At 42.1% G+C, this 24,658-nt stretch overlaps 1 protein-coding gene across 5 annotated transcripts in view; it reads right to left on the reverse strand.

The window, feature by feature from the left end:
* Positions 1–22,824, reverse strand: part of NFU1 (NFU1 iron-sulfur cluster scaffold) — a 38,593-nt gene extending 15,769 nt beyond the window's left edge. Inside the window, exons 1-5 of one of the 5 annotated variants that reach the window (XM_003262497.4) lie at positions 22,560–22,824; positions 17,110–17,213; positions 10,090–10,225; positions 6,113–6,179; positions 1,738–1,852 (exon numbers count right to left, since the gene is read on the reverse strand). In XM_003262497.4, coding sequence (XP_003262545.2) covers positions 1,738–1,852; positions 6,113–6,179; positions 10,090–10,225; positions 17,110–17,213; positions 22,560–22,621 — 484 coding nt within the window. In that variant the 5' untranslated portion in view covers positions 22,622–22,824. Of the gene's footprint in view, positions 1–1,737; positions 1,853–6,112; positions 6,180–10,089; positions 10,226–17,109; positions 17,214–22,468 lie in introns of all 5 variants that reach the window. The other 4 variants (XM_003262499.4, XM_030827198.1, XM_003262500.4 and 1 more) reach the window with 4 other exon arrangements.
* Between the last annotated feature and the right edge of the window lie 1,834 nt (positions 22,825–24,658).

Consider the following 24,658-nt stretch of genomic DNA (forward strand, 5'->3'; position numbering starts at 1 on the left):
CTCGAACTCCTGACCTCATGATCTGCCCGCCTCGGCCTCCCAAATTGCTGGGATTACAGGCGTGAGCCACCATGCCTGGCCAAAAAAATTTAAAAAATGAAAACATTAACCAGGCATGGTGGCAGGAGCCTATAATCCCAGCTACTTGGGAGACAGAGGCAAGAGGATTGCTTAAGCCTGGGAAGCTGAGGATGTAGTGAGCCATGATCACGCCACTGCACTCCAGCTTGGGTGACAGGGCAGGTCACTGTCTCAAAAAAAAAAAAAAAAAAAAAGACACATGAGTCAATTTGTTTTTAAGTAGAAAAGATATAAATAGAAAATTTACTGAGAAGAAAAGTAAATGGCCAATAAACATATGAAACTCTTAACACTCAGTATTAATCAAGGAAATGCAATTAAAACAAGATACCGGCCAGGTGCAGTGGCTCATGCCTGTAATCCCAGCACTTTGGGAGGCTGAGGCAGATGAATCAGGAGTTCAAGACCAGACCGGCCAACATGGTGAAACCCTGTCTCTACTAAAAATAGAAAAATTAGTTGGGCATGGTGGCAGGCACCTGTAATCCCAGCTATTCAGGAGGCTGAGGCAGGAGAATCGCTTGAACCCGGGAGGTGGAGGTTGTGGTGAGCTGAGATCGCGCCATTGCACTCCAGCCTGGGCAACAAGAGCGAAACTCCATCTCAAAAAAAAAAAGAAAAAAAAACAAGGTACCATTGTATACCCAACATACGGGTAAAAAAAAAAAAAAAAAAAAGACACTAATGATGACAAAGATGTAAGAACGTTGAAATTCTTAAAATATACTGCTAATGTGTGCTTAATTAGATCAACTTATGATATAGCAATTCCACTTTTAGGAACATAATTTAAAGAAGCTCTCGGCCAGGCACGGTGGCTCACACCTGTAATCCCAAAACTTTGGAAGGCCAAGGCATGTGGATCCACTTGAGGTCAGGAGTTCAGGATCAGCCTGGCCAACATGGCAAAACCCCCTCTACTAAAAATACAAAAATTAGCTGGGTGTGGTGGTGCACACCTGTAATCCCAGCTACTTGGGAGGCTGAGGCATGAGAAACGCTTGAACCTGGGAGGTGGAGGTTGCAGTGAGCCAACATCGCGTCACTGCACTCCAACCGGGGTGACAGAGTGAGAGTCTGTCTCTAAAAAAAAAAAAAAAAAAAACAAAACAGATATTTAAAACTTAAAAACAAAAACGAATACTATATATTCCCTGCAGAGACTTACATGTATAGTATAAAACAAAACAAGTTTTCACACATCTCTGGAACTAGGAAGGAAAAAGGGATGGGGGTATAGTGGTTTTAGCAGTTTCTTTTTTTATTTACTTTATGCACTAGAATCTGACACTGTATGTTTAATATTTTATTTAAAATGAGTCTAAAGCAACTGTGGCAAAAGATAACATTTGTTTTGTTTTTCCCAAAAGCCCATTCGGTAGCTTAATTAACATTTGCTAGATATGAGTGGAGGGCAAATTGGTGAGCATGATATTTTCTGCATGTTTGAAAATTTTTATAATTGAAAATTTTGGTTTTATATAGTAATGCCAATTTATACACAAGTTTTCAAAATGATATATAAATTTGCAGAGCCAAATATATTAAATGATAGAAATCTAGATTCCTATGACTTCTGAAATCAAGGTAAATGTGAAGAATAATAGAAAAGTCTAAAAAAAGGACAAATTTTAATTACTCAATACAACATGTTACCTGCTTCTCCTGAAGGTGTTTCCTCAGTAACTAGGGGTAAGCCAGATGCAAAGAAGTCCATGATTGTTGCATAAATATCTGGTTTCAGTAAATTCCAGTCTAATTCTTCATTTTCCTATAAACATTTAAAGGAAAATGCTATATTTCCAGGCAACAGCAAAGACCCATACAGAACACTACCTGATACCTCTTTTTTCTTTTTTTTTTTTTTTTTTTTTTGAGATGGAGTCTCACTCTGTTGCCCAGGCTGGATGGAGTACAGTGGCGTGATCTTGGCCCACTGCAACCTCCACCTCCTGGGTTCAGGCGATTCTCCTGACTCAGCCTCCCAAGTAGCTGGGACTATCGGTGTGTGCCTTGAACATAAAAGAACAAATTAACTATATCTTATTCCTATAATGAAATACTATCCAGCACGTAAAATGAGTAAACTAGAACTATGTTTTTTGAAATGGATATATTTCAAAAATAGTATACTTAGTAAAAAAGGCAATTTGCAGTATAACACAAGATATTTAAGGTTGGGCACAGTGGTTCATGCCTGTAATCCCAGCATTTTGAGAGGTCGAAGCCTGACCTCGTGATCCACCCACCTCGGCCTCCCAAAGTGCTGGGATTATAGGCGTGAGCCACCGAGTCCGGCCCACTTACGCCTCTTAAGAATCTTTTCCTGGCCAGGTGTGGTAGTTCATGCTTAATCCCAACGTTTTGGGAAGCTGAGGCAAGAGGATTGCTTGAGTCCAGGAGTTCAAGACTAGCCTGGGCAACATAGCGAGACTTCATCTCTTTTTATATTTTTAAAAATAATAAAGGGAAAGGAAGAAAGAAAAAAGAGAGAGAGAAAAGAAGCAGAAAAAAGGAAAGGAGGAAGGAAGGCAAGCAGGCAGGCGAAGAGAAGAAGGGAAAAGGGAAAGGGAAAAGAAAAGAGACAAAAAGAAAAGAAAAGAGGAAAGAAAAAAATATCTTTTCCTATATACACACTATACCTATGCAATGGCAACCACTTCTGGAGAATATATATTAGCTCCACATCTTAAAGGGTCCTGTTTAAATGAATTTCAGAAGATAAAATCTTAAAGATCCCCCATTCATTAATTCATTCACTTATTATTATTAATTATTAATATAATAATTTATAATTAATAAAAATTAATATTTAATTAATAATTTAAATATTATTAACATATTAATAATAATAATAAATATTATTAATTCATTCACTTTCATTGTTTTAATTTGATTTAAATGATTAAAAAACATTTTTCATGATGTGAAGACAAAATATTAAATGGATTTTCTGTCTTTAAAGAGGATGATAAAGAGATTCCCATTCTCTTAAAAAAAAATAGGATGTAATTGCTTGATCAAGTATACAGAACAGCCTACAACTATTCAAAAAATTTACTTACATACATTACTTACAGGGTATGAAAGAAATTCGGCTGGGCATGGTGGCTCACGCCTGTAATCCCAGCACTTTGGGAGGCCGAGGCAGGTGGATCACCTGAGGTCAGGAGTTTGAGACCAGCCTGGTCAACATGGTGAAAACCTTTCTCTACTAATAATACAAAAATTAGCCGGCATGGTTGCAGAGGCCTGTAATCCCAGCTACTTGGGAGGCTGAGGAAGGAGAATCGCTTGAACTCGGGAGGCAGAGGTTGCAGTGAGCCGAGATCGTGTCACTGCCCTCCAGCCTGGGCGACAGAGTGAGACCCCATCTCAAAAAAAAAAAAAAAAAAAAAAGAAACAATATAGAGATAGTACATAAAAGGTGAGATAAATGGGGACTGCTAAGGTTATAAAAGTAAAACTAGTGAAATATCTTAGTGACTGGGAATGGAAACTAGTTCTAGGTAATAAATTATTTAGAAAACAAATCAGAGTGTCACCTCAGATCTTCAGTAAATAGGCTCTACTAAATAGGAAAATATTGGTAATAAAAAGAAGAAAAATATTCTAAAGTTGTCTGAAGAAGAAAAAAAGGGCAGCATTAAGCTGCAAATATACATATATATTTAGGAAAAAATAACACAAATGATACATGAAGAAGTCTAATCATCAACTGGAAATCAGAAATAGAAACAGGCGATTGCTGAAGACATTCAGTAAAATATGATAGTCCATGATGAGAAAGGTTACTGAAAGGAAACAAAACAAATCCAGTATTCCGTCTATTAAATACCAATGTGGGCCAGGCGTGGTGGCTCACACCTGTAATCCCAACATTTTGGGAGGCCGAGACAGAAGGATCGCATAAGCCCAGGAGTTTGAGACCAGCCTGGGCAGCATAGAAGGACACTGTCTCTACAATAAAAAAAAAAAAAAAAGAAAAAAAGATTAGCTGAGCATAGTGGCATGCACCTGTAGTCCCAGCTACTCAGGAAGCTCAGACAGCAGGATCGCTTGAGCCTGGGAGTTAGTGGTTGCAGTGACCCATGATCGCACTACTGTATACCAGCCTGGGAAACAGAGCAAGATCCCATCTATATGTATGTGTAGACAGATAGATACACACACACATACATATATATGTATCAACATATACCCTAACTTGGGATATTATCTATTGGTTATGTCATTTCACTTAAGAAAAAATTGTAGAGCTAGGGCAATTTCAAATAGGGTAACTAAATAATGAAAGTAAGAGAGCTAAAAGATGACTTACTAAATCTAATCAAGAAAAATAGGAAAAAAAAAAAAAAACCCTTTAAGATATAATCACATTTTTACCTATAAAAATTTTTATATAGCATAGGCTATACTTAAAAGAACTAAATAACTTTAAAAAACAAATATATAATTTCCCACTTATAAAATAACTAGTTGTAAGAATTAGATAACATATGTAAAGCACTAGGGCCATATCTGACATTGAATATGTTAAATAAATGTTGATCCCTTCTTCCCCTTAAAAAATACGGAAGAAAGAAAACTGAAGAATGGGGGGCTGGACGTGGTGGTTCACACCGTAATCCCAGCACTTTGGGAGGCCAAGGTGAGCAGATTGTTTGAGCTCAGAAATTTGAGAATAGCCTGGGCAACATGGCGAAACCCTATCTCTACAAAAAATACAAAAATTAGTTGGACGTAGTGGTATGCACGTATAGTCCCAGCTACTAGGGAGGCTGAGGTGAGATGACTGCTTAAGCTCAAGGCTGAGGCTGCAGTGAGCTGAGATCATGCCACTGCACTCTGACCTGGGTGTGGAGTGAGACTCTGTCTCTAAATAAATAGCCACAAGAGAATACTGGACTAGATGACTAGATTTAACATGTCACTAACCCAGTATGTCCACTTTTTTTTTTTTTTTTTGAGACGCAGTCTCGCTCTGTCACCCAGGCTGGAGTGCAGTGGCCTGATCTCCGCTCACTGCAAACTCTGCCTCCCGGGTTCACGCCATTCTCCTGCTTCAGCCTCCCGAGTAGCTGGGGCTATAGGCACCCGCCAACACACCCGGCTAATTTTTTTTTGTATTTTTAGTAGAGACGGGGTTTCACCATGCTAGCCAGGATGGTTTTGATCTCCTGACCTCATGATCTGCCCACCTCGGCCTCCCAAAGTGCTGGGATTACAGGCGTGAGCTACCGCACCCGGCTCCCAATATGTCCACTTTTAAGGACATAAAGAGCTCAGACTAATCCTTTCAATTTGCTTAAGGGGAGTTTAATAAATACTTTTGATTTTCACACACCATCAGGCAAGTGATTTAAGTTCCGTGGATATATGTCAATTAACAGATTTAAAAGGATACATAGTTCAAATTTAAATAGTTCATGTCCCATTAATCTAGTAGACATCAAAAATGGAACAGCCCTTTCTAGCAGATACTGCCTTGACTGTTGAAAAACATAGCATACTTTGGCCGGGCGTGGTGGCTCACGCCTGTAATCCCAGCACTTTGGAGGCCGAGGCGGGTGGATCACCTGAGGTCAGGAGTTCTAGACCAGCCTGGCCAACATGGCGAAACCCTGTCTCTACTAAAAATATAAAAATTAGCCGGGCATGGTGGCAGGCGCCTGCAATCCCAGCTACTCAGGGTGGCGGGGGGCCAAGGCAGGAGAATCACTTGGACCTGGGAGGCAGAGGTGGCAGTAAGCCAAGATCGCACCATTGCACTCCAGCCTGGGGGACAAGAGTGAGACTTCATCTCAAAAAAAAAAAAAAAAAAAAAAAAGAAAGAAAAGAAAAAGAAAAACATAGCATATTTTGCTTGATTTTTGTGACATTTAGAGGGCAAGAGAGTAAGACCCTGTCTCAAAAATAAAATATAATAAAAATTAAAGAACAGAAAGAATGGAAATGTTGGAGAGAGGTGTTGGACTCAGAAAAAAATGAAGAGTATTTCGAGTCTTATTTTATATAATCCTATGTTTACCTTTGTGATAGTGACGAAATCTGGTCCAAAGAAGACACTTTTTACTCCTTCAATCCTAAATAACTGCCTGCAAAAAAAAGAAAAAATAAGAGATATTAAAATGCTTGATTATGGAAAAGTTTAAGCATACACGAAAGTAGAGAAAAGTAAAAAATTCTCCACATATCCTTTGCAGCTTTAACAATTATCAACTCATGGCCAATTTTGTTTTATATTCCTGCTCTACGATTTAGCAATCCCACTCCTAGTTATTTAGCCAAAAGAAATAAAAACTCATGCTCCACAAAGACTTGTACATAAATCTTTATAGCAGCTTCATTTAAAATAGCCACACATACAGAAAAATATAGAAATGTCCATCACCTGGTGAATGAATAGACTGCTATAATATCAATCATTCATTCAACAAATATTTGACACCTCCTAAGTGCCAGGCACTGTACTAAGCACTAAACAGACTCTTTTTTTTTTTTTTTTCCCTCTTTTGAGACAGTGCCATCCTCTGTCGCCCAGGCTGGAGTGCAGTGGTGAGATCTTGGCTCATTGCAACCTCCGCCTCCTGGGTTCAACTGATTTTCCTGCCTCAGCCTCCCAAGTAGCTGGGATTACAGGCGCCTGCCATCACACCCGGCTAATTTTGGTATTTTTAGTAGAGACAGGGTTTCACCACATTGGCCAGGCTGGTCTTGAACTCCTGACCTCAGGCGATCTGCCTGCCTCGGCCTCCCAAAGTGCTGGGATTACAGGCATGAGCCACCACACCTGGCCTAAACAGACTATTTTCAAAAGACTAACTTGAAAAGAGATTTTGCCAACTGAACATCTGACAGAAATAATTTCTAACTAAACTATAACTGAATTAATTGGGGCTTTTTTACTTTTACTTTTTTAATACAAAATATGAACTCATTCTTGATGTAAATGTTTCAAACAATAAAATTTAAATGCCCCTTGACCACCCCTACCAAATCCTGTTATCAGTTTCGTGTGTATTCTTCCAGATCTTTTTGTCAGTGCATTTGTTGTTCTGTGGTTTTTGCTTTTATATACAAAGTATCATACTGGACTCACAGTTCTGCAAGTTGCTTTCTTCACTTTTATGTCTCAGATGTCTTTCTATGACAGTAAATACATCCCTGCACATATCTTGGGCACATGTGCAAGTAACTTCTAGGGTAGGATTTTTAAAACCCAGTAGTGAGTTGTGGAATCATGTATGTAGTGACAAGGTTTTATTTAATAAAATAAAACAGAACAACAAAAAGAGATGAAGAAAGGAAATTTAAGAATCTATTATCTATTGTTAAGGGTGAAAAAAGAGTGAAAACTACACCATCAAACATTTGTATCTCACGCATACACACACATAATGTAACACACTTTTTACTGTGACTTATATCAAAAAAGTACAAAAACAGCCTGTAATCCCAGTACTTTGGAAGCCAAGAAGGACAGAACACTTGAGCTCGGGGGTCTGAGACCAGCCTGGGCAACATGATGAGACCTAGTCTCCACAAAAAATACCAAATTTAGCCAGGTGAGGTGGCATGTGCCTATAGTCCCAATTACTAGGGAGGCTGAGGCAGGAGAATAGCTTGAACCCAGGAGGTGGAGGTTGCAGTGAGCCAAGATCACGCCATCACACTCCAGCCTGGGCGACAAAAGTGAAACCTTATCTCAAAAAATAAATAAAAAGTAAAAAATAAAATATGAAAAACAAATACTCTAAGGTATATTCTGATAAGTGGCATGTTTAAGTAAAGAGTACCTATTAATTGTAAATTTTAAAAACGATTCCAGAGCTTAGCAAATCCCTAGGTTCCTTAAATGAGACATATAAAATGGCTGTATGTATAGAAATAGTTATCTAAGCTCTGTTTTCCAAGTATCCCTGGCAATGAGATTGAGGCTTCAGTTCCCCAAAATTTCAACTGATGCTGACTGACTCTAATATTCTTTATTATTAACTTCTCTAACTATCAGTTAAAAAGAGGTTCATCCCAACAATTTTATCATTTGTGCTTTTTTTTTTTTTTTTGAGACAGTCTCACTCTGTCGCCCAGGCTGGAATGCAGTGGCGCTATCTCGGCTCACTGCAAGCTCCGCCTCCCGGGTTCACACCATTCTCCTGCCTCAGCCTCCAGAGTAGCTGGGACTACAGGCGCCCGCCACCACACCTTGCTAATTTTTTGTATTTTTAGTAGAGATGGGGTTTCACTGTGTTAGCCAGGATGGTCTCTATCTCCTGACCTCGTGATCCACCCGCCTCGGCCTCCTAAAGTGCTGGGATTACAGACATGAGCCACCGCACCTGGCCCTGTTCTTTATCATCTCTAACATACAGTAGTCCACCCTTATCCTCAGGGGATCCATTCCAATGCCCCCAGTGGATCCCTGAAACTACACATAGTATTGAACCCTGCAAGTATTATGTTTTATTCCTATACATATATACCTATGATAAAGTTTAATTTATAAATTAGGCACAGTAAGAGATTAACAACTGATAATAAAATAGAACAATTACAACAATATGCCAACAATATGCCAGCATCACTACTTTAAGAGATGGCTTCTAAGTGACCAATGATGCAGCGAGGGCGGTGGGGGGGTTCAGCAGAGGGGAGGGCACAGGCAGACAGTGTATACGACATGGATACACTGGAAAAGGGATAATTTATGCCCTGGGGAGGACAGAGCAAGATTTCACCATGCTACTCAGAAAAGCAGCACAATTTAAAACTGATGAATTGTTTATTTCTGGAATTTTCCATTTAATATTTTTAGACTATGGCTGATCTTGGGTAACTGAAACCAGGGAAAGTGAAACCACAGATAAGGCGGGACTACTGGTTTAAACATGCCTTTATCTGGTGAATTTTAAAACTGTCCCCACTGACTAGTTTTCATTTATAGTTCTGAATAGAGTATTTTAGAAATTATTCCATCTTGAAAGAACTACAAATTCAACTACCCTTATGAATAAAATAAGCAAGTTCTCACTATTCTTAAAAATCTGATTTTTTAAGATCTGAAATGGAAATTTACCATATTTATCAATTTGATGAATATTTTTCCTTAAGTAAAAATATAAGTTTTTATTTATTCATGCTATAGATCTCTCAAATATATCACTCTTCAGGAGAAAATTTTTTTAATATCAACTCTCATTTTTCTTTTCTTTTTTGAGACAGGGTCTCACTCTCTCGCCTAGGCTGGAATGCAGTGGCACAATCATGGCATCACAGCTCATAGTTTCCTTAACCTCCTGGGTTTAAGTGATCCTCCCACCTCAGCCTCCCTAGTAGCTGAGACTACAGACACATACCACCACACTTGGCTAATTTTTGTATTTTTTGTAGACAGGATTTCACCATGTTGCCCAGGCTGGTCTCCAACACCTGAGCTCAAGTGATCCCCACCTCCTCAGCCTCCTCAATATTTTTGGGTTTTTTTGAAACAGGGTCTCACTCTGTTGCCCAGGCTGGAGTGCAGTGGCACCATCATGCCTCACTGCAGCCTCAACCTCCCAGGCTCAAGCGATCCTCCCATCTCAGCCTTCTGAGTAGCTGAGACCAGAGGTATACATCATCACACCCAACTAAATGTGTGTGTGTGTGTGTGTGTGTGTGTGTGTGTGTGTGTGGTAGAGATGGGCTCTCTGTGTGAGTGTGTGTGTGTGTGTGTGTGTGTGTGTGTGTGTTAGAGATGGAGTCTCTCTATGTTGCCCAGGCTGGTCTCAAACTCCTGGACTCAAGCAATCCTCCCACTTCAGCCTCCCAAAATGTTAGCATTACGGGTGTGAGCCACTGCAACAGGCCTTTTTTTTTTTAATCTCTCATCTGAAAAGAAATTATTCTCTACACTTAAAAAAAAATGCAGTGCACATAGAAATGCAATACTTAAATAAAGTTGTCTTAACCCCAAAGTCAGTTATTTATGTTTCTTGGTAAAAGCAAATGAAAACAGTAATATACCTAGCCAGAGGGGAGCGAAATGCTGCAGCTGGGGTGGGAAAATCCATGGTCCTTGTCTCAAGAACTGGTTTTCCTGGTATAAACTTTAAGCTGTTTGGATTTGGGGTATCTTGTGTTTGAATAAACATGTATCTCACTAAAAAAGAAAATGAAGAAAATGTTATTCTAGAAAAAACAGTTAACAAGTTTGTGGACTATGAAGTGCTCATTTGCAGACAATCAGAAGAAGAAAGAAAAACTGGGGAAAAACCCAAGGCTTTATTGCCCTGACAAAGCATTTATAAAGATAAGAAAGAAACATATCACCATATAGCCAGGCACGGTGGCTCACACCTGTAATCTCAGCACTTAAGGAGGCTGAGGCGGGTGGATCACGAGGTCAGGAGTTCAAGACCAGCCTGGCCAAGATGGTGAAACCTCGTCTCTACTAAAAATACAAAAATTAGCCAGGCGTGGTGGCGGGTGCCTGTAATCCCAGCTACTTGGGAGACTGAGGCAGAGAATTGCTTGAACCTGGGAGGCGGAGGTTGCAGTGAGCTGAGATTGTACCACTGTACTCTAGCCTGGTGACAGAGTGAGACTCTGTCTCAAAAAAAAAAAAATATATATATATATATATATATCTCAATATATTTAAGTGCATATAGTTTTCTACTAATACTCTGGTTTGTTTTTTTTTTTCGGTTTTTTTTTTTTTTTTGAGACAAGGTCTTGCTCTATTGCCCAGGCTGGAGTGCAGTGGCACAATCACGGTTCACTATGACCTCAAATTCCAGGGCTCAAGCAATCCTCCTATTTAAGCCTCAAAAGTAGCTGGGACTACAGGCGTGCACCATCACACCTAGTTAATATTTGTATTTTTTTGCAGACAGGGTCTCACGCTATTGCCCAGACTGGTCCCAAATTCCTGGACTCAAACGATCCTCCCACCTCAGCCTTCCAAAGTGTTGGGATTAGAGCGTGAGCACTGTGCCCAGCCAATACTCTGATTATTTAAATAGTTGTGTTATGAAACAGATTCCAGAAATAGTAAACACTTAAGTCTTATACATATTCATAATTCAGGTGTCCTATATATATTCTATTTGGTGACTTTGTACCAATGGCTATCATAATCATAGATCACTTATTGCTGACATTAATACAGTAAAATGCCACATTCTCTTCTTTCTAAAGTGCCACCATTATTTTAAAGACAATAAAGTTAGCAATTTATAATAGTAATAATAAATAGTTATTGTGTGCTTATTATATGCCAAATACAGGGTCAAAGGCTTTTTTTTTTTTTTGAGGAGGAGTCTCGCTCTGTCGCCCAGGCTGGAGTACAGTGGCGCCATCTTGGCTCACTACAAGCTCCGCCTCCCAGGTTCACGCCATTCTCCTGCCTCAGCCTCCCAAGTAACTGGGACTATAGGCACCCGCCGCCACGCCCGGCTAATTTTTTCTCTATTTTTAGTAGAGACGGGATTTCACCATGGTGGCCAGGATGGTTTTGATCTCCTGACCTCATGATCTGCCCGCCTCGGCCTCACAAAGTGCTGGGATTACAGGTGTGAGCCACCGCGCCCAGCCAAAGGCTTTTTTAAAAAAAATTTTGTGGAGGTGGAGTCTCCTAATGTTGCTCAGGCTGATCTCAAACTCCTGGCCTCAAGTGATCCTTCCACCTTTGGCCTCCCAAAGTAAAGTGCTGGGATTACAGGTGTAAGCCATCATGTCCAGCTCTGGGGCGAAGTGCTTTATTTATTTATTTTTAATTTTTTTTTTTTTTTGAGATGGAGTTTCGCGCTTTCCACCAGGCTAGAGTGAAGTGGCACAATCGTGGCTCACTGCAACCTCCACCCGCCAGGTTCAAGTGATTCTCCTGCCTCAGCCTCCTGAGTAGCTGGGATTACAGGCATGCACCACCATGCCCAGCTAATTTTTGTATTTTTAGTAGAGACAGGGTTTCACCATGTTGGCCCAGCTGGTCTCAAACTCCTGACCTCAGGTGACCCACCCACCTCAGCCTCCCAAAGTGGTGGGATTACAGGCGTAAGCCACTGTGCCCGGCCTAATTTTTTTTTTTTTTTAACTGGGTTTCACCATGTTGGCCAGGCTGGTCTCAAACTCCTTGCCTCAAGTGATCCACCTACCTCAGCCTCCCAAAGTGTTGGGATTACAGGCGTGAGCCACCGTGTCTGGCCCAAGTGCTTTAAATGTACTTATGCCTTTAACAACCCTGTAAAGAAGGAACTCTTATTCCCATTTTACAAATGAAGACATGGAGGCTTAGAGATATTAATTAAGTTGCCTAATGGTACAGTAAGTAACATAACAAAATACAACATAAGCAAGAATCTATGCAAATTACTTCCTGGAATATTTAAAAGACATCTTTTGTTTGTTTCGAGACAAGGACTCACATTGTACCCAAGCTAGAGTGCAGTGGCACAATCTTGGCTCACTACAACCTCTGCTTTCTGGATTCAAGCAATTCTCATGCCTCAGCTTCCCAAGTGGCTGGAACTACAGGTGTGCACCACCACACTCAGCTAATTTTTGAATTTTTTGTAGAGATGGGGTTTCACCATGTTGGCCAGACTGGTCTTGAACTCCTGGCCTGAAGCGATCCACCCACCTCGGCCTCCCAAAGTGCTAGGATTAAAGGCGTGAGCCACTGTGCCTAGCCTAAAAGATATCTTTACAGACTCTTCTTTTATTGAGTCTCGCTTTGTCGCCCAAGCTGGAGTGCAGTGGCATGATCTCGGCTCACTGCAACCTCAAGCAATTCTCCTGCCTCAGCCTCCTGAGTAGCTGAGATTACCAGCACGCACCACCATGCCCAGCTAATTTTTGTATTTTTAGTAGAGACGAGGTGGGCAGATCACCTGAGGTCAGGAGTTCAGGACCAGCCTGGCCAACATGGTGAAACCCTGTCTCTACAGAGGTTTTGTAGAGGTAGGGGTATTTTGTAGAGGTATTTGTAAAAATACAAAAATTAGCCAAGCATGGTAGTGTGCTCCTATAATCCCAGCTACTTAGGAGGCTGAGGCAGGACAATCACTTGAACCTGGGAGGCGGAGGCTGCAGTGAACCGAGATTGCGCCATTACACTCCAGCCTGGGCAACAGAGCGAGACTCCGTCTCAAAAAAAAAAAAAAAGAAAGAAAATGAACCTTCTGAGTAAAAAGAAATCCTCCATCTTACAGCAGTATATTTAAATAGATTGACAATACTATATAACAATTAAAAATTTATTCAGTGCCTGGCCGGGCGCAGTGGCTCATGCCTATAATCCCAGCACTTTGGGAGGCCAAGGCAGGCGGATCACCTGAGGTCAGGAGTTCGAGAACAGCCTGGTCAACATGGTAAAACCCTGTGTCTACTAAAAATACAAAAATTGGCCAGGCGTGGTGATGTGTGCCTGTAATCCCAGCTACCCAGAAGGCTGACGCAGGAGAATTGCTTGAACCCAGGAGGGGGAGGTTGCAGTGAGCCAAGATCCAGCCACCACGCACTCCAGCCTGTGAGACATAGTGAGACTCTGTCTCAAAAGAAAAAAAAACATTATTCAGTGCCTATCATGCGCTGAGCAGAGTGCTAAGCACGTTACATGTATTACATCATTTAATCCTTACATCCTTTCAATGAGGTACTATTTTTATCTTATTTTATAATAAGGAGACTAAAGGTCACTCAGCTGCTAAGTGACAGAGCCAGGATTCAAAGCTGGACAATTTTCTAGGTGCTGACTTTCTTAGCCACCGTACATATTGCTAATCCTTATCTAACATTGCCAAGCATAATAGGAAAATAGATTTAAGATCAGTCTTCCTGTTCTAATTTTCACATCACCTATTTTAGGAGAGAGAATAGAATATCAAAAAGCAAGAGTTTTATTTTAAATTTGAAAGAGTTTAAATTTGGCAAAACATATGGTTGGTACAAAAATGCTTTTCTTAGTCATTACAGAAAAGGTTCTAATTTGACAACTGAGAGTCATTTTTGCACTTTGCCATGCAGTTCCAGCTAGCTGAAGTTAAACCATTTCATGGATAAAGAAAAAAATTGAAAGTGAACTCCCATACATTTTGTTTAAGTCCTTTTTCTAATTAGACAACCAGACAATTCCTAAAAAATGAAAAAATAGTACTTGATTTAAAATATGTATATTTTAAATGTCCAAGTACTTGATTTAAAATATGTATATTTCTAGTAAGACATTCTTCTGCATATCTGTGTTATAAGGGAATGATTTTTCAATGACACATTAAAGAAAGGGCTACCAACATGTTCTGTAAATAATCTTCTAACTCTGGCCCTGAACCAATCATTTCTTGCAGCTTGCATTAAAATTTATTGCTAACCAAAATCTGCACACAGTACTCTACCAATATTTGAAGAATTAAATCTGGCTTTGACTGGGTGCATCAGCTCACACCTATAATCCCAGCACTTTGGGAGGCCAAGGCAGGAGGATCACTTGAGGGCAGAAGTTCGAGACCAGCCTGGGCAACAGAGATCCTGTCTCCACAAAAAAATACAAAAATTGGTCAGTTGTGGTGGCATGTGCCTGTAATCCCAGCTATATAGGAGGCTGAGGCAAGAGGACTGCTTGAGCCCAGGCAGTAGAGGATGCAGTCAGCAAAGACAAAAAAAAAAATTCTGACTTTATTCTAGTCAATCAATTTGAGGAAAACTACACCTGCAGAAAGCAAAATTTTTAGAAATCCTTAAGGGTAAAAACTACAAATGCAAAATAAAAAGTCACTTAAGAGCATATACTCTATACTGTCTAAGTAGAAAGTATGAAAATGAATGACATCATCACAGAACTTTTTACTTTTGACAATAAATAAAGCTATTACTAAAAAACTAATTGAGGCTGGGCCCGGTGGCTCACGCCTATAATCCCAGGACTTTGGGAGGCTGAGCCAGGCAGGTTACTTGAGCTCTGGAGTTCAAGACCAGCCTAGGTAACGTAGTGAAACCTCGTCTCTACAAAACATACGAAAATTAGCTGGGTGTGTTGGTACGCACCTGTAGTACCAGCAACTTGGGAGACTGAGGTGGGAGGATGGCTGGAGCCCAGGAGGCGGAGGTTACAGTGAGCCAAGATCACACCACTGCACTTCAGCCTCGGCAACATAGTGAGACCCTGCCTCAAAAACAAAATAAACACCTAATTTGAATAGGTATTTAACAAAATCATTACAATTATAATCTCAATTGGGTTTAATTTGGTATTTCAAAAATGACTCCCAGGTCCATCATCCAGAAAGATGCTCATGAAAATGTCATGAGAGTTACAACAGGAAACAGGACAGAATGATAAAAAATATCTCTTCCTTTTTTTTTTTTTTGAGGCAGTGTCTCACTCTGCTATACAGGCTGAAGTGCAGTGGCATGATTACAGCTCACTGCAGCCTCGACCTCCTAGGCTCAAGTCATTCTCCCACCTCAGCCTCCTGAGTAGCTGGGACTACAAGCGTGCACCACCAAGTCCAGATAACTTTTGTATTTTTTTGTAAAGACAGGGTTTGACCATGTTGCTGAGGCTGGTCTTGAACTTCTTGGGCTCAAGGGATCTGCCCACCTCAGCCTCTCAAAGTGTTGGGATTACAGGCATGAGCCACCATGCCAGCCTATTTCTTCCTATTATGCTTGGTACTAATAGGTACCTAAGGAGATAGATGTAAACTCCCCCAAAATACAGAGTAGTGGTGCTTAAAGTCAGTATCAATGACTAAAATTAATGGGTTTCCTATTTGAAAAGCCTATATGAACACATATTTCAGTCCTACAAAGTTTAAAAGTCCAATTAAAGTGGTTTAATCAGCTGAGTTACTCAGTATTTACAATATTTATATCTAAACTATTCTGTGATTCAAGCAGTCAGGCAAGCCTGCAGGAAAGTGTTCCTCTTCTGGCCCCTAGCTACAGAAGGGGTAAGGTCTACCCAGATTTAATTCATGCCCTTAGCCAGAATCAGCCAGAGTATGGCCACAGGAATGTGTTCAAGCTAGCAATGGAAAGGAGAGGCTGAATTTATATGCTTACAGCTCCATAACACATGTAGGTATACATTTACATACATAAACACATGCAGACACACATACCCTCTCCCCTTAAACTTCCCTAACTCTACATTGCAGTCATCACACTTCAAATTATTTTAAATCATATCTATTTCCCAAATTAAAGAAAATCAAAGTATATATCTTGTTAACAATCAAGATTATTAACAAAACCATAGTAATTAATTTTGACAAAAAAGTTTTTCCTTTTTTTGAATGAATGTAGTTTTTTACTACATTCAAAATCCTGTGTTCTAAGGTCTGGATGAAAGCCAGAAATTTACTAATTTTAAGGGTATTCTTATCCAAAAAAAAAAAAGGAAAGCAGCAGCTTTAAATACATAGAATTCTTTGAAACACAATCCCCATTTGAAACTTCTTTTTGAGAAAGGGTCCCACTCTGTCACCCAGGCTGGAGCACAGTGGTGTGATCACAGCTCACTGCAAGCTTGAACTCCTGGGCTAAAGGGATTCTCCCACCTCAGCCTCCCAAGCAGTTGGGACTACAGGTGTGCACCACCATGCCCAGCTAATTTTTTGTATTTTTTTGTAGAGACAGGGTTTTGCTGTGTTGCCCAGGCTGGTCTCAAACTCCTGGGCTCAAGCGATCAACCTGCCTCAGCCTCTCAAAGCGCTGGGATTACAGGCATGAGCCACTACACCCAGTCAGATTTTAACTTCTATAATATTTTCATTTTGGAAATCATTTATTGAGCAACTCTTGTGTTGCAGGGGATGTGTTATACAAAATACTGAGATTTCACAGATCTATTGGACAATGTCCTTGCAAATACATTTTCTACTTAGAAGCCTATAAGAAAAATATAGCTTTTTTTTCCTATATTCTTTCCATAGGCTTCTAAGTAGGAAATATACAAATTCTCATCTTTTATGATCCACAAAATCCTAGCACACTTCCTGTAGTTTCTGAAACACAACCGCTATAAAAGAGGTGAAATTTTACCTGGGTTATAAAAGGCTGCAGGTAGTGGGAAAAGTGGTCTTTGTACAAATTGATGCAGAGGCTGTTTCTTAATGGTGTATGGATTCTTCAACATATGACAGAACCTACGTTTAAAAGCACAAAATGAATGACATTTTAAGAGCTCTAATCTTTCAAAGTTGGTTTCTACTTCTCATGTATAAAAAAGACCTACGTAAAATTTAAACATAACCAGCAATAGAAATAATTAGAGAACAGACTTTTCATCTTCCATCTACATTATTTCCACTTACTTAGGCAAGCAATATCTACAAACAATTCAAAATCAGGTAGAGCTCAAATGGAAATTCCTCCCCTTGATAACTGGGTGTGCACAGGATAATATAACATCCAGGTATAAGAAACAGAATTGGGCTGGGCGAGGTGGCTCACGCCTGTAATCCCAGCATTTTGGGAGGCCGAGGCAGGTGGATCACCTGAGGTTGGGAGTTCAAGACCAGCCCGACCAACATGGAGAAACCCCATCTGTACTAAAAATACAAAATTAGCCGGGCATGGTGGCACATGCCTGTAATCCCAGCTACTCAGGAGGCTGAGGCAGGAGAATCACTTCAACCTGGGAGGCGGAGGTTGCAGTGAGCCAACATCATGCCATTGCACTCCAGCCTGGGCAACAAGAGTGAAACTCTGTCTCAAAAAAAAAAAAGAAACAGAATTGTGTCTACATTAGTAATTTACAACCCATAGTCCCAGACTCTTGGTTATGCACGAAGGAAGCAAATGACTATTAAGCTTTTTTATTTTTTTAAAAAATTTAGAATTAGGCAATAGAGTCACATGGTTCAAAATTGATAAGGGAAAAAAGCATATATAGTGAAAGCCTCCCTCCTTTCCTGTCCCTTACCACGTTTCCCTCTCTCAAGATAACCTATATTACCTGTTTTGAAAAGTATTTCAATACTTCAAAAAATCTGAAAGTATACTATTGGGCCAGGGGTGGTGGCTCACGCCTGTAATGCCAGCACTTTGGGAGGCCAAGGCAGGTGGATCTCCTGAGGTCAGGAGTTCGAGACCAGCCTGGCCAACATGGTGATACCCCATCTCTACTAAAAATACAAAAAATAGCTGGGAGTGGTGGTGGGCGCCTGTAATCCCAGCTACTCGGGAGGCTGAGGCAGAGGAATCGCTTGAACCCGGGAGACGGAGGTTGCAGTGAGCCGAGATTGCACCCCTGCACTCCAGCCTGGCCCAAAGAGCAAGACTCCATCTCCAAAAAAAAAAAAAAAAAAAAAAGTATAGTCTTGTCCTTTTTGTTTTTGAGATGGAGTCTCACTGTTGTTGGCCCAGGCTAGAGTGCAATGGCACAATCTCAGCTCACTGCAACCTCCGTCTCCCAGGTTCCAGCAATTCTGCTGCCTCAGCCTCCCGAGTAGCTGAGATTACAGGTGCCCGCCACCGTGCCTGGCTAATTTTTGTACTTTTTAGTAGAGACGGGGTTTCACCATGTTGGCCAGGATGGTCTCAAACTCTTGACCTCAGGTGATCCTCCCGTATCAGCCTCCCAAAGTACTGAGATTACAGGCGTGAGACAGCACGCCTGGCCCGTCCTTTTTTTTGAGACTGAGTCTCACTTTGTCGCCCAGGCTGGAGTGCAGTGATGCGACCCCAGCTTACTGCAACCTCCACCTCCTGGGTTCAAGCGATTCTCTTGCCTCAGCCTCCCTAGTAGCTGGGATTACAGGTGTACACCATCACACCCGGCTAAAAAAATTTTTAGTAGAGACAGGGTTTCACCATGTTGTCCAGGCTGATCTCGAACTCCTGACCTCAAGTGATCCACCCGCCTTGGCCTCCCAAAATGCTGAGATTACACAGCCAACGATCTTGGTCATGCTTTTCGTGTTTTGTTTTGAGACAGGGTCTTGTTCTGTCACCCATGCTACAGTACAATGGTGTGATCAGGGCTCACTGCAGCCTCAACATCCTAGGCTCAAGTGATTCTCCTACCTCAGCCTCCCAAGTAGGTGACACTACAGGTGTATGCCACCATGCCCAGCTAGTTTTTTTTTTACTTCTGGTAGAGATGGATTATCACTATGTTGCTCAGGCTGATCTCCAGCTCCTGGCTCAAGTAATCCACCCACTTTGGCCTCCCAAAGTGCTGGGATTACAGGCCACCGTGCCCTGCCTTTTATATGCTTTTTGGATGGAAACATATTAACCCAGTGTTGTAACTTCACTTCACTTTTTTTTTTCTTTTTTTTTTGTGAGACGGAGTCTTGCTCTGTCGCCCAAGATGGAGTGCAGTGGTGCGATCTTGGCTCACTGAAACCTCCGCCTCCTGGGTTCAAGCAATTCTCTGCCTCAGCCTCCCAAGTAGTTGGGATTACAGGTGCCCACCACCATGCCCGGCTAACTTTTGTATTTTTAGTAGAGACAGGGTTCACCACCTTGGCCAGGCTGGTCTTGAACTCCTGACCTCGTGATCCACCTGCCTTGGCCTCCCAAAGTGCTGGGATTACAGGCGTGAGCCACCGCACCAGGCCTCTAACTTTACTTCACTCTTATAGAGAAAACTTAATTGGCTATTTTTGATGGCTTTGACAAACTGAAAACAAAGGAAGAAAATGAAAGCAAATATTACTGGAAAAGGAAGTAAAAGGAGACTTTAATAGTGAAAATTCTTAAAATCCCAATGCGATTTACTTTAAAATCTGGTTTACTTGAAAATATCATTGCTATCCATTACAACTGGCACTTCATAGGAGCCATGGAAAAATTTTAAGCACAGGAGTCATTTATAATTGCCACTGGGTTCACTTTGCCCACTGTCCAGATACTAATTCATCAAGACAGGGGATTTGCAATAAAGAGTTTAATTCACACGGAGCCAGCTGAAAGGGAGAGTGGAGTTTTAGTACTCAGTCTCTCTGGATCTGAGGCTAGGGGTTTTCAAGGATAGATTGGCAGGCCAGGGAACGGGTGTTGATGATTGGTTGGGGATGCAATCACAGGCGTGTGGAAAATGATCCTCCTGAGTGCTCAGCTCGTTTGTGGGCAGGGCCACAGGACCAGTCAGAAATGCAAAAACCTGAAAAGGCTAATCTTAGGTTCTACAAGAGTGATGTTTTCTGCAGGAGTAATTGGGGAAGTTGCAACTCTTAGGACTGCCAGAATAATGGCTGGTAATCATTTACATCTACACCTTAGCAGAATTCAGGCTCCTCTCATCCTCCAAACCTGGTGGTCTTTCATTAGCTTTATAAAGATGGTTTAATTTTGGGAAAGGGCTATTATCATTTAAACTATAAACTAAACGTCTCCCAAAGTTAGCTTGGCCCAAGCCCGGGAATGGGCATCTAGAGGTTAAAGGCAAAATGGTGGTCAGTTAGAACGGTCTTTCACTGTCATAATTTTCTGTCAAAATTTTTTGCAAAGGCAAAAATTGTTTGTGATCATACACAAGATCACATTTATCTAATTATTTTCTGCTTAAAACAGGCAAGAAGCAACAGGGGCTGCCACATTTTTTTCTCTCTCTCACAAAACTGGAATTCTTGTGGAAAAGAATGAGTGGGCACCAATTAAGTATTAACAGAATACAGATGAACTGTTTCCTACCTTCGGTAATCTTTATATGCCATTGAAAAGCAAAAGACTACTGGGATACTGTGGGACTGTAACCCATAGAGTTCTTAGATGTTATTGGAGAGATAAAACGATTGGCACTGAGGATTCAAGAGAACAATGGAATCAACACTGAATGGGAATCAAATAATACGTGAAGTCCTGACTGCCACTCCCCACACTAGCTCCAGTGTTGATCACAGTAAGAGCTGTCACCACTTTATTTATTTTGAGATGGAAATAATCTCGTTTTTCTCACTCTGTCACCCAGGCTGAAGTAAAGTGGCGTGATCTGGCTCACTGCAACCTCCACCTCCCTGGTTCAAGCAATTCCCCTGCCTCAGCCTCCTGAGTAGCTGGGATTACAGACACACACCACCACACCTGGCTTTTTTTTTTTTTTTTGTATTTTTAGTTTCACCATGTTGGCCACACTGGTCTTGAACTCCTGACCTCAGCCAATCCGCCCAGCTTGGCCTCCCAAAGTGCTGGGATTACAGGCGTGAGCCACCACGCCCGGCACAGCACTTTAAATTATATGAATCTATTACAGCACTCATGACTGTCATTATTTGTTAATATATTTTTCTTGCTAGACTGCATACTCATTAAGGGGAGAAACTATCTTCATTTCTAGCTGCTAGCACAATGGCCTCAGTTCATCTCTAGAATGAGGTTAGTTTCGCAGCTACTTCATAAATAATCCAGAGAATCCATGTAAAGTGCTTAAACCAGTGCCAGGCCATGCAGTAAGTGCTCAATAAATGGCAGCTGCTACCATTATTTAATTGGTGCCCAATAATTACTAATTGAGTGAAGTTCAAGGTTTGGGGTAAAAATGCCTTTTTCTATAACTCAGTATCTAAATCTGTGAATACTCTGGAATTTGGAAATAGACTAGAAGAATAATATTCTTGTCCCTTCAGCCCAGGGAAAAGGCAGCAGAATGAATAAAGAGGAAGCACATTCCAACATACAGGTTTAAAGTCTTGTTTTTAAAGTAAGAATGGATGACATTATTCAAGGAAGACATCTATTCAAACACAGGAGGTAACTAACAAAAAATTCTACCAACTTAAATCTTTTTAGGATATACATTTAAACTTCAAGAGAAACATTAACACTAAAATTTCTAATACTCAAAAGGGCAAACTCTCCGTAGGCCATTTTCTCCAGACGTAAAATTAAGGTAGACCTACATAAATGTCCTCTTAGCAATGTTCACAGAAGTCTTTGAAAGGTGAAACTCAAAAGGTATGGCTCAGGGAAGGGGGAAAAACAAGGAAACAGAGTGGGCTTAATGGTGGTGGGTGCAGGGAATCTAGGGGTCTGGATTCTAGTCGGAATTCCATCACTTAGAAACTGTGTGACCTTGGACATGTCACCTCCTCTTTCAGGGCCTTACTGGGAAAATGAGGAAACGAGACAAGGTATTTTCTTCCCTTCTGTGTGACATTCTGATTCTGTGTTTAGAAGAGGAGGAAATGCACCTGGTAGAGGGCCTGGGGGCGGGAGAGGCACACGATTTTTTAAAACAGCTCCTCCGTTCTGGCTCTACAGCCAGTCTCTACAAGCTTCCGTACCGCAGAGACTCAAGCACTGGGTCTCTGAGCCTGAGACGAAGCTCCAGAGAGTCCGTCCGATTAGGCCACAGAAGCGCTGAGCTCCCGCACCGACAGCCACACACCTCAGGGCTCACCCCCAACTGCGGCGACGGGGCGGACCCGCCGGCTCCATCAGATGCACCACCCACCCGCCTCGAGAAAGGGTCTGCAAAGGCGGCTACCGCTCCGCTGGCTAAGCCCAGGGGCACACCTATTCGGAGCTCCAGGCTCGTCACCTACCGCCTGCGCAGCCCGGCGGCAACAGCCGCAGCTCCCCAACCCCGCCTGGCCGTCGCCGCCATCTTAGTCCGGAATGCCCAGGGGTCTCCCCGACAGAACCACGAAAGATCTGCGCAGCCGCAGGCTGGCCGGTAGCTGGGCGGGCACTGGGAAGAGCCCACCCTACTGGCTGCAGGCCGCCCTGCTGCGGATAAGTGCGGTGGCCTACGCTCCGAGGTTTGCAGACTACTGCGTCACTCTGACCAAGAGAGGCCGGGAAACGTTTGCTGTTTGCGCCGGCGCCTGGTTAATTCACGCAGCACTCTGAACGCATGCGTGTTTCCGTACTTTGCTTTCCCTGTTGGCTGGGTTTTTAGCTGGTGCTGGTGCTGCGGTTGCGAATGCTGTTTACCGTCCCTAAACTTGACACATTCCCTCCTGTAGGACCCTACTCAGCCTCCAGGCCCAGCTTAGTGAGTGCCCCCAAAGACTCCCTGGAGCATTCCTTCCAAGAGGTTCTCGCATTTCTCCTGCCCTTTTTCCACGGGTCTGATGTGGAACCGTGTCTAACCCTTCCTCATAGCTGTGCTTGTCGGTTGCCTACTCTTGGTCATCTTGGACCAACCCGCACAGAGGACGTACCTGGTACAGTGCCGCCCTTCTCTGGATTAACATGAGAGTTGACTAGTTTCCAGGGCAGAGTGCCAAAGCCCATTTCCTATTCTTCCAAAACCTTCCTGCAGTATTCAGTTTTCTCTAGGACAGCGGTTCTCAAAGTGCAGACTAGGGGCCAAAAAAAGCAGGAGAACACGTTAGAAAGGCACGTTAGAACATGTTAGAAATCCTGGGCCCCACTTTATACTTACTGAGGGACAATCTCTATAGATGGGGACTAGAAATCTTTTTGTTTTTTTTTTTTTGTTTTTCTTTTTCTGGAGACGGGGTCTATCTCTGTTGCCCAGGCTGGAGAGCAGGAGTGCAATCATAGCTCACCAAAACCAACTCCTGGGCTCAAGTGATTCATCCTCCAGCCTCAGCCTCCCAAAGCACTGGGATTACAGGTGTGAGCCACCATGCCTGGCTATTTTTAGTAGCAGTGGTAGTAGTAGTAGTATTTTTGTAGAGAAGAGGTCTCCCTATGTTGCCTGGGCTGCTTTTGAACTCTGCTGACCTCAAGTGATCCCTCTCGCCTGGGCCTCCAAAAGCTCTTAGGTTACCTCTCCCTGCCTAGTAGTGTTATAATAAACCCTTCCCGGGATTCTGATGCCAGCTAAAATTTGAAAATCACTGTTCTGCAAGACAGAGGACTGGTTTCCAGAATGGAAACAGCACACCTGTTGTTGAACAGATTGAGGCCACACCCAAGACAACCCTAGTAATTTCTATGGCCCACAGACACATCTAAGAGGGTGGGTGGGTTTCAGGCCTGCAGCTCACCCAGGCCTGGACAGTGCCTCCTACCAGTTTGGTTCACTTCCCAATGCTGCATACTTGCTTTTAACCACTAGTGGTCTTCCCCCATCTAACTAACCCTCCGCCCTGCCCCCCCCCCCACCCATTCTAGACCACAAGGCAGTCCAAGGCTCTCTTTTTGACCCTCAATCAAAAATAAAATGTGGCTCTTCCACCTTGGAACAATCGTTCTTCTCAGACTTCAATTTTTCCCTCTCTTATGGATTCCTTATCATAAGAAAAATCCTGCCTTGCCCCAAATCCTCTTCCACTCTCTTTTCTTCCCTTCAGAACCAAGTAGCTTAAAAAATTTGTCTGCACTCTTAGTCTCTAGTTTTTCACTTCCCACTCCTCAAACCCCTGAAACGAGGCTTCTGTGTCCCACCATTCCTAGGGCCTGCTCTAGTCAAACCACCCACAGCCTCTGTGCTACTGTGTCCGGAATTGGTGGGTTCTTGGTCTCGCTGACTTCAAGAATGAAGCCACGGACCCTTGTGGTGGTACAGTTCTTAAAGATGGTGTGTCCGGAGTTTGTTCCTTCAGATGTTCAGATGTGTCCAGAGTTTGTTTCTTCTCGTGGATTCGTGGTCTCGCTGACTTCAGGAGTGAAGCTGCAGACCTTTGCGGTGAGTGTTACAGTTAATAAAGGCGGCGGACCCAAAGAGTGA

This window comes from Nomascus leucogenys, chromosome 14 (genome assembly GCF_006542625.1).
Source record: "Nomascus leucogenys isolate Asia chromosome 14, Asia_NLE_v1, whole genome shotgun sequence".
Lineage (NCBI taxonomy): Eukaryota > Metazoa > Chordata > Mammalia > Primates > Hylobatidae > Nomascus > Nomascus leucogenys.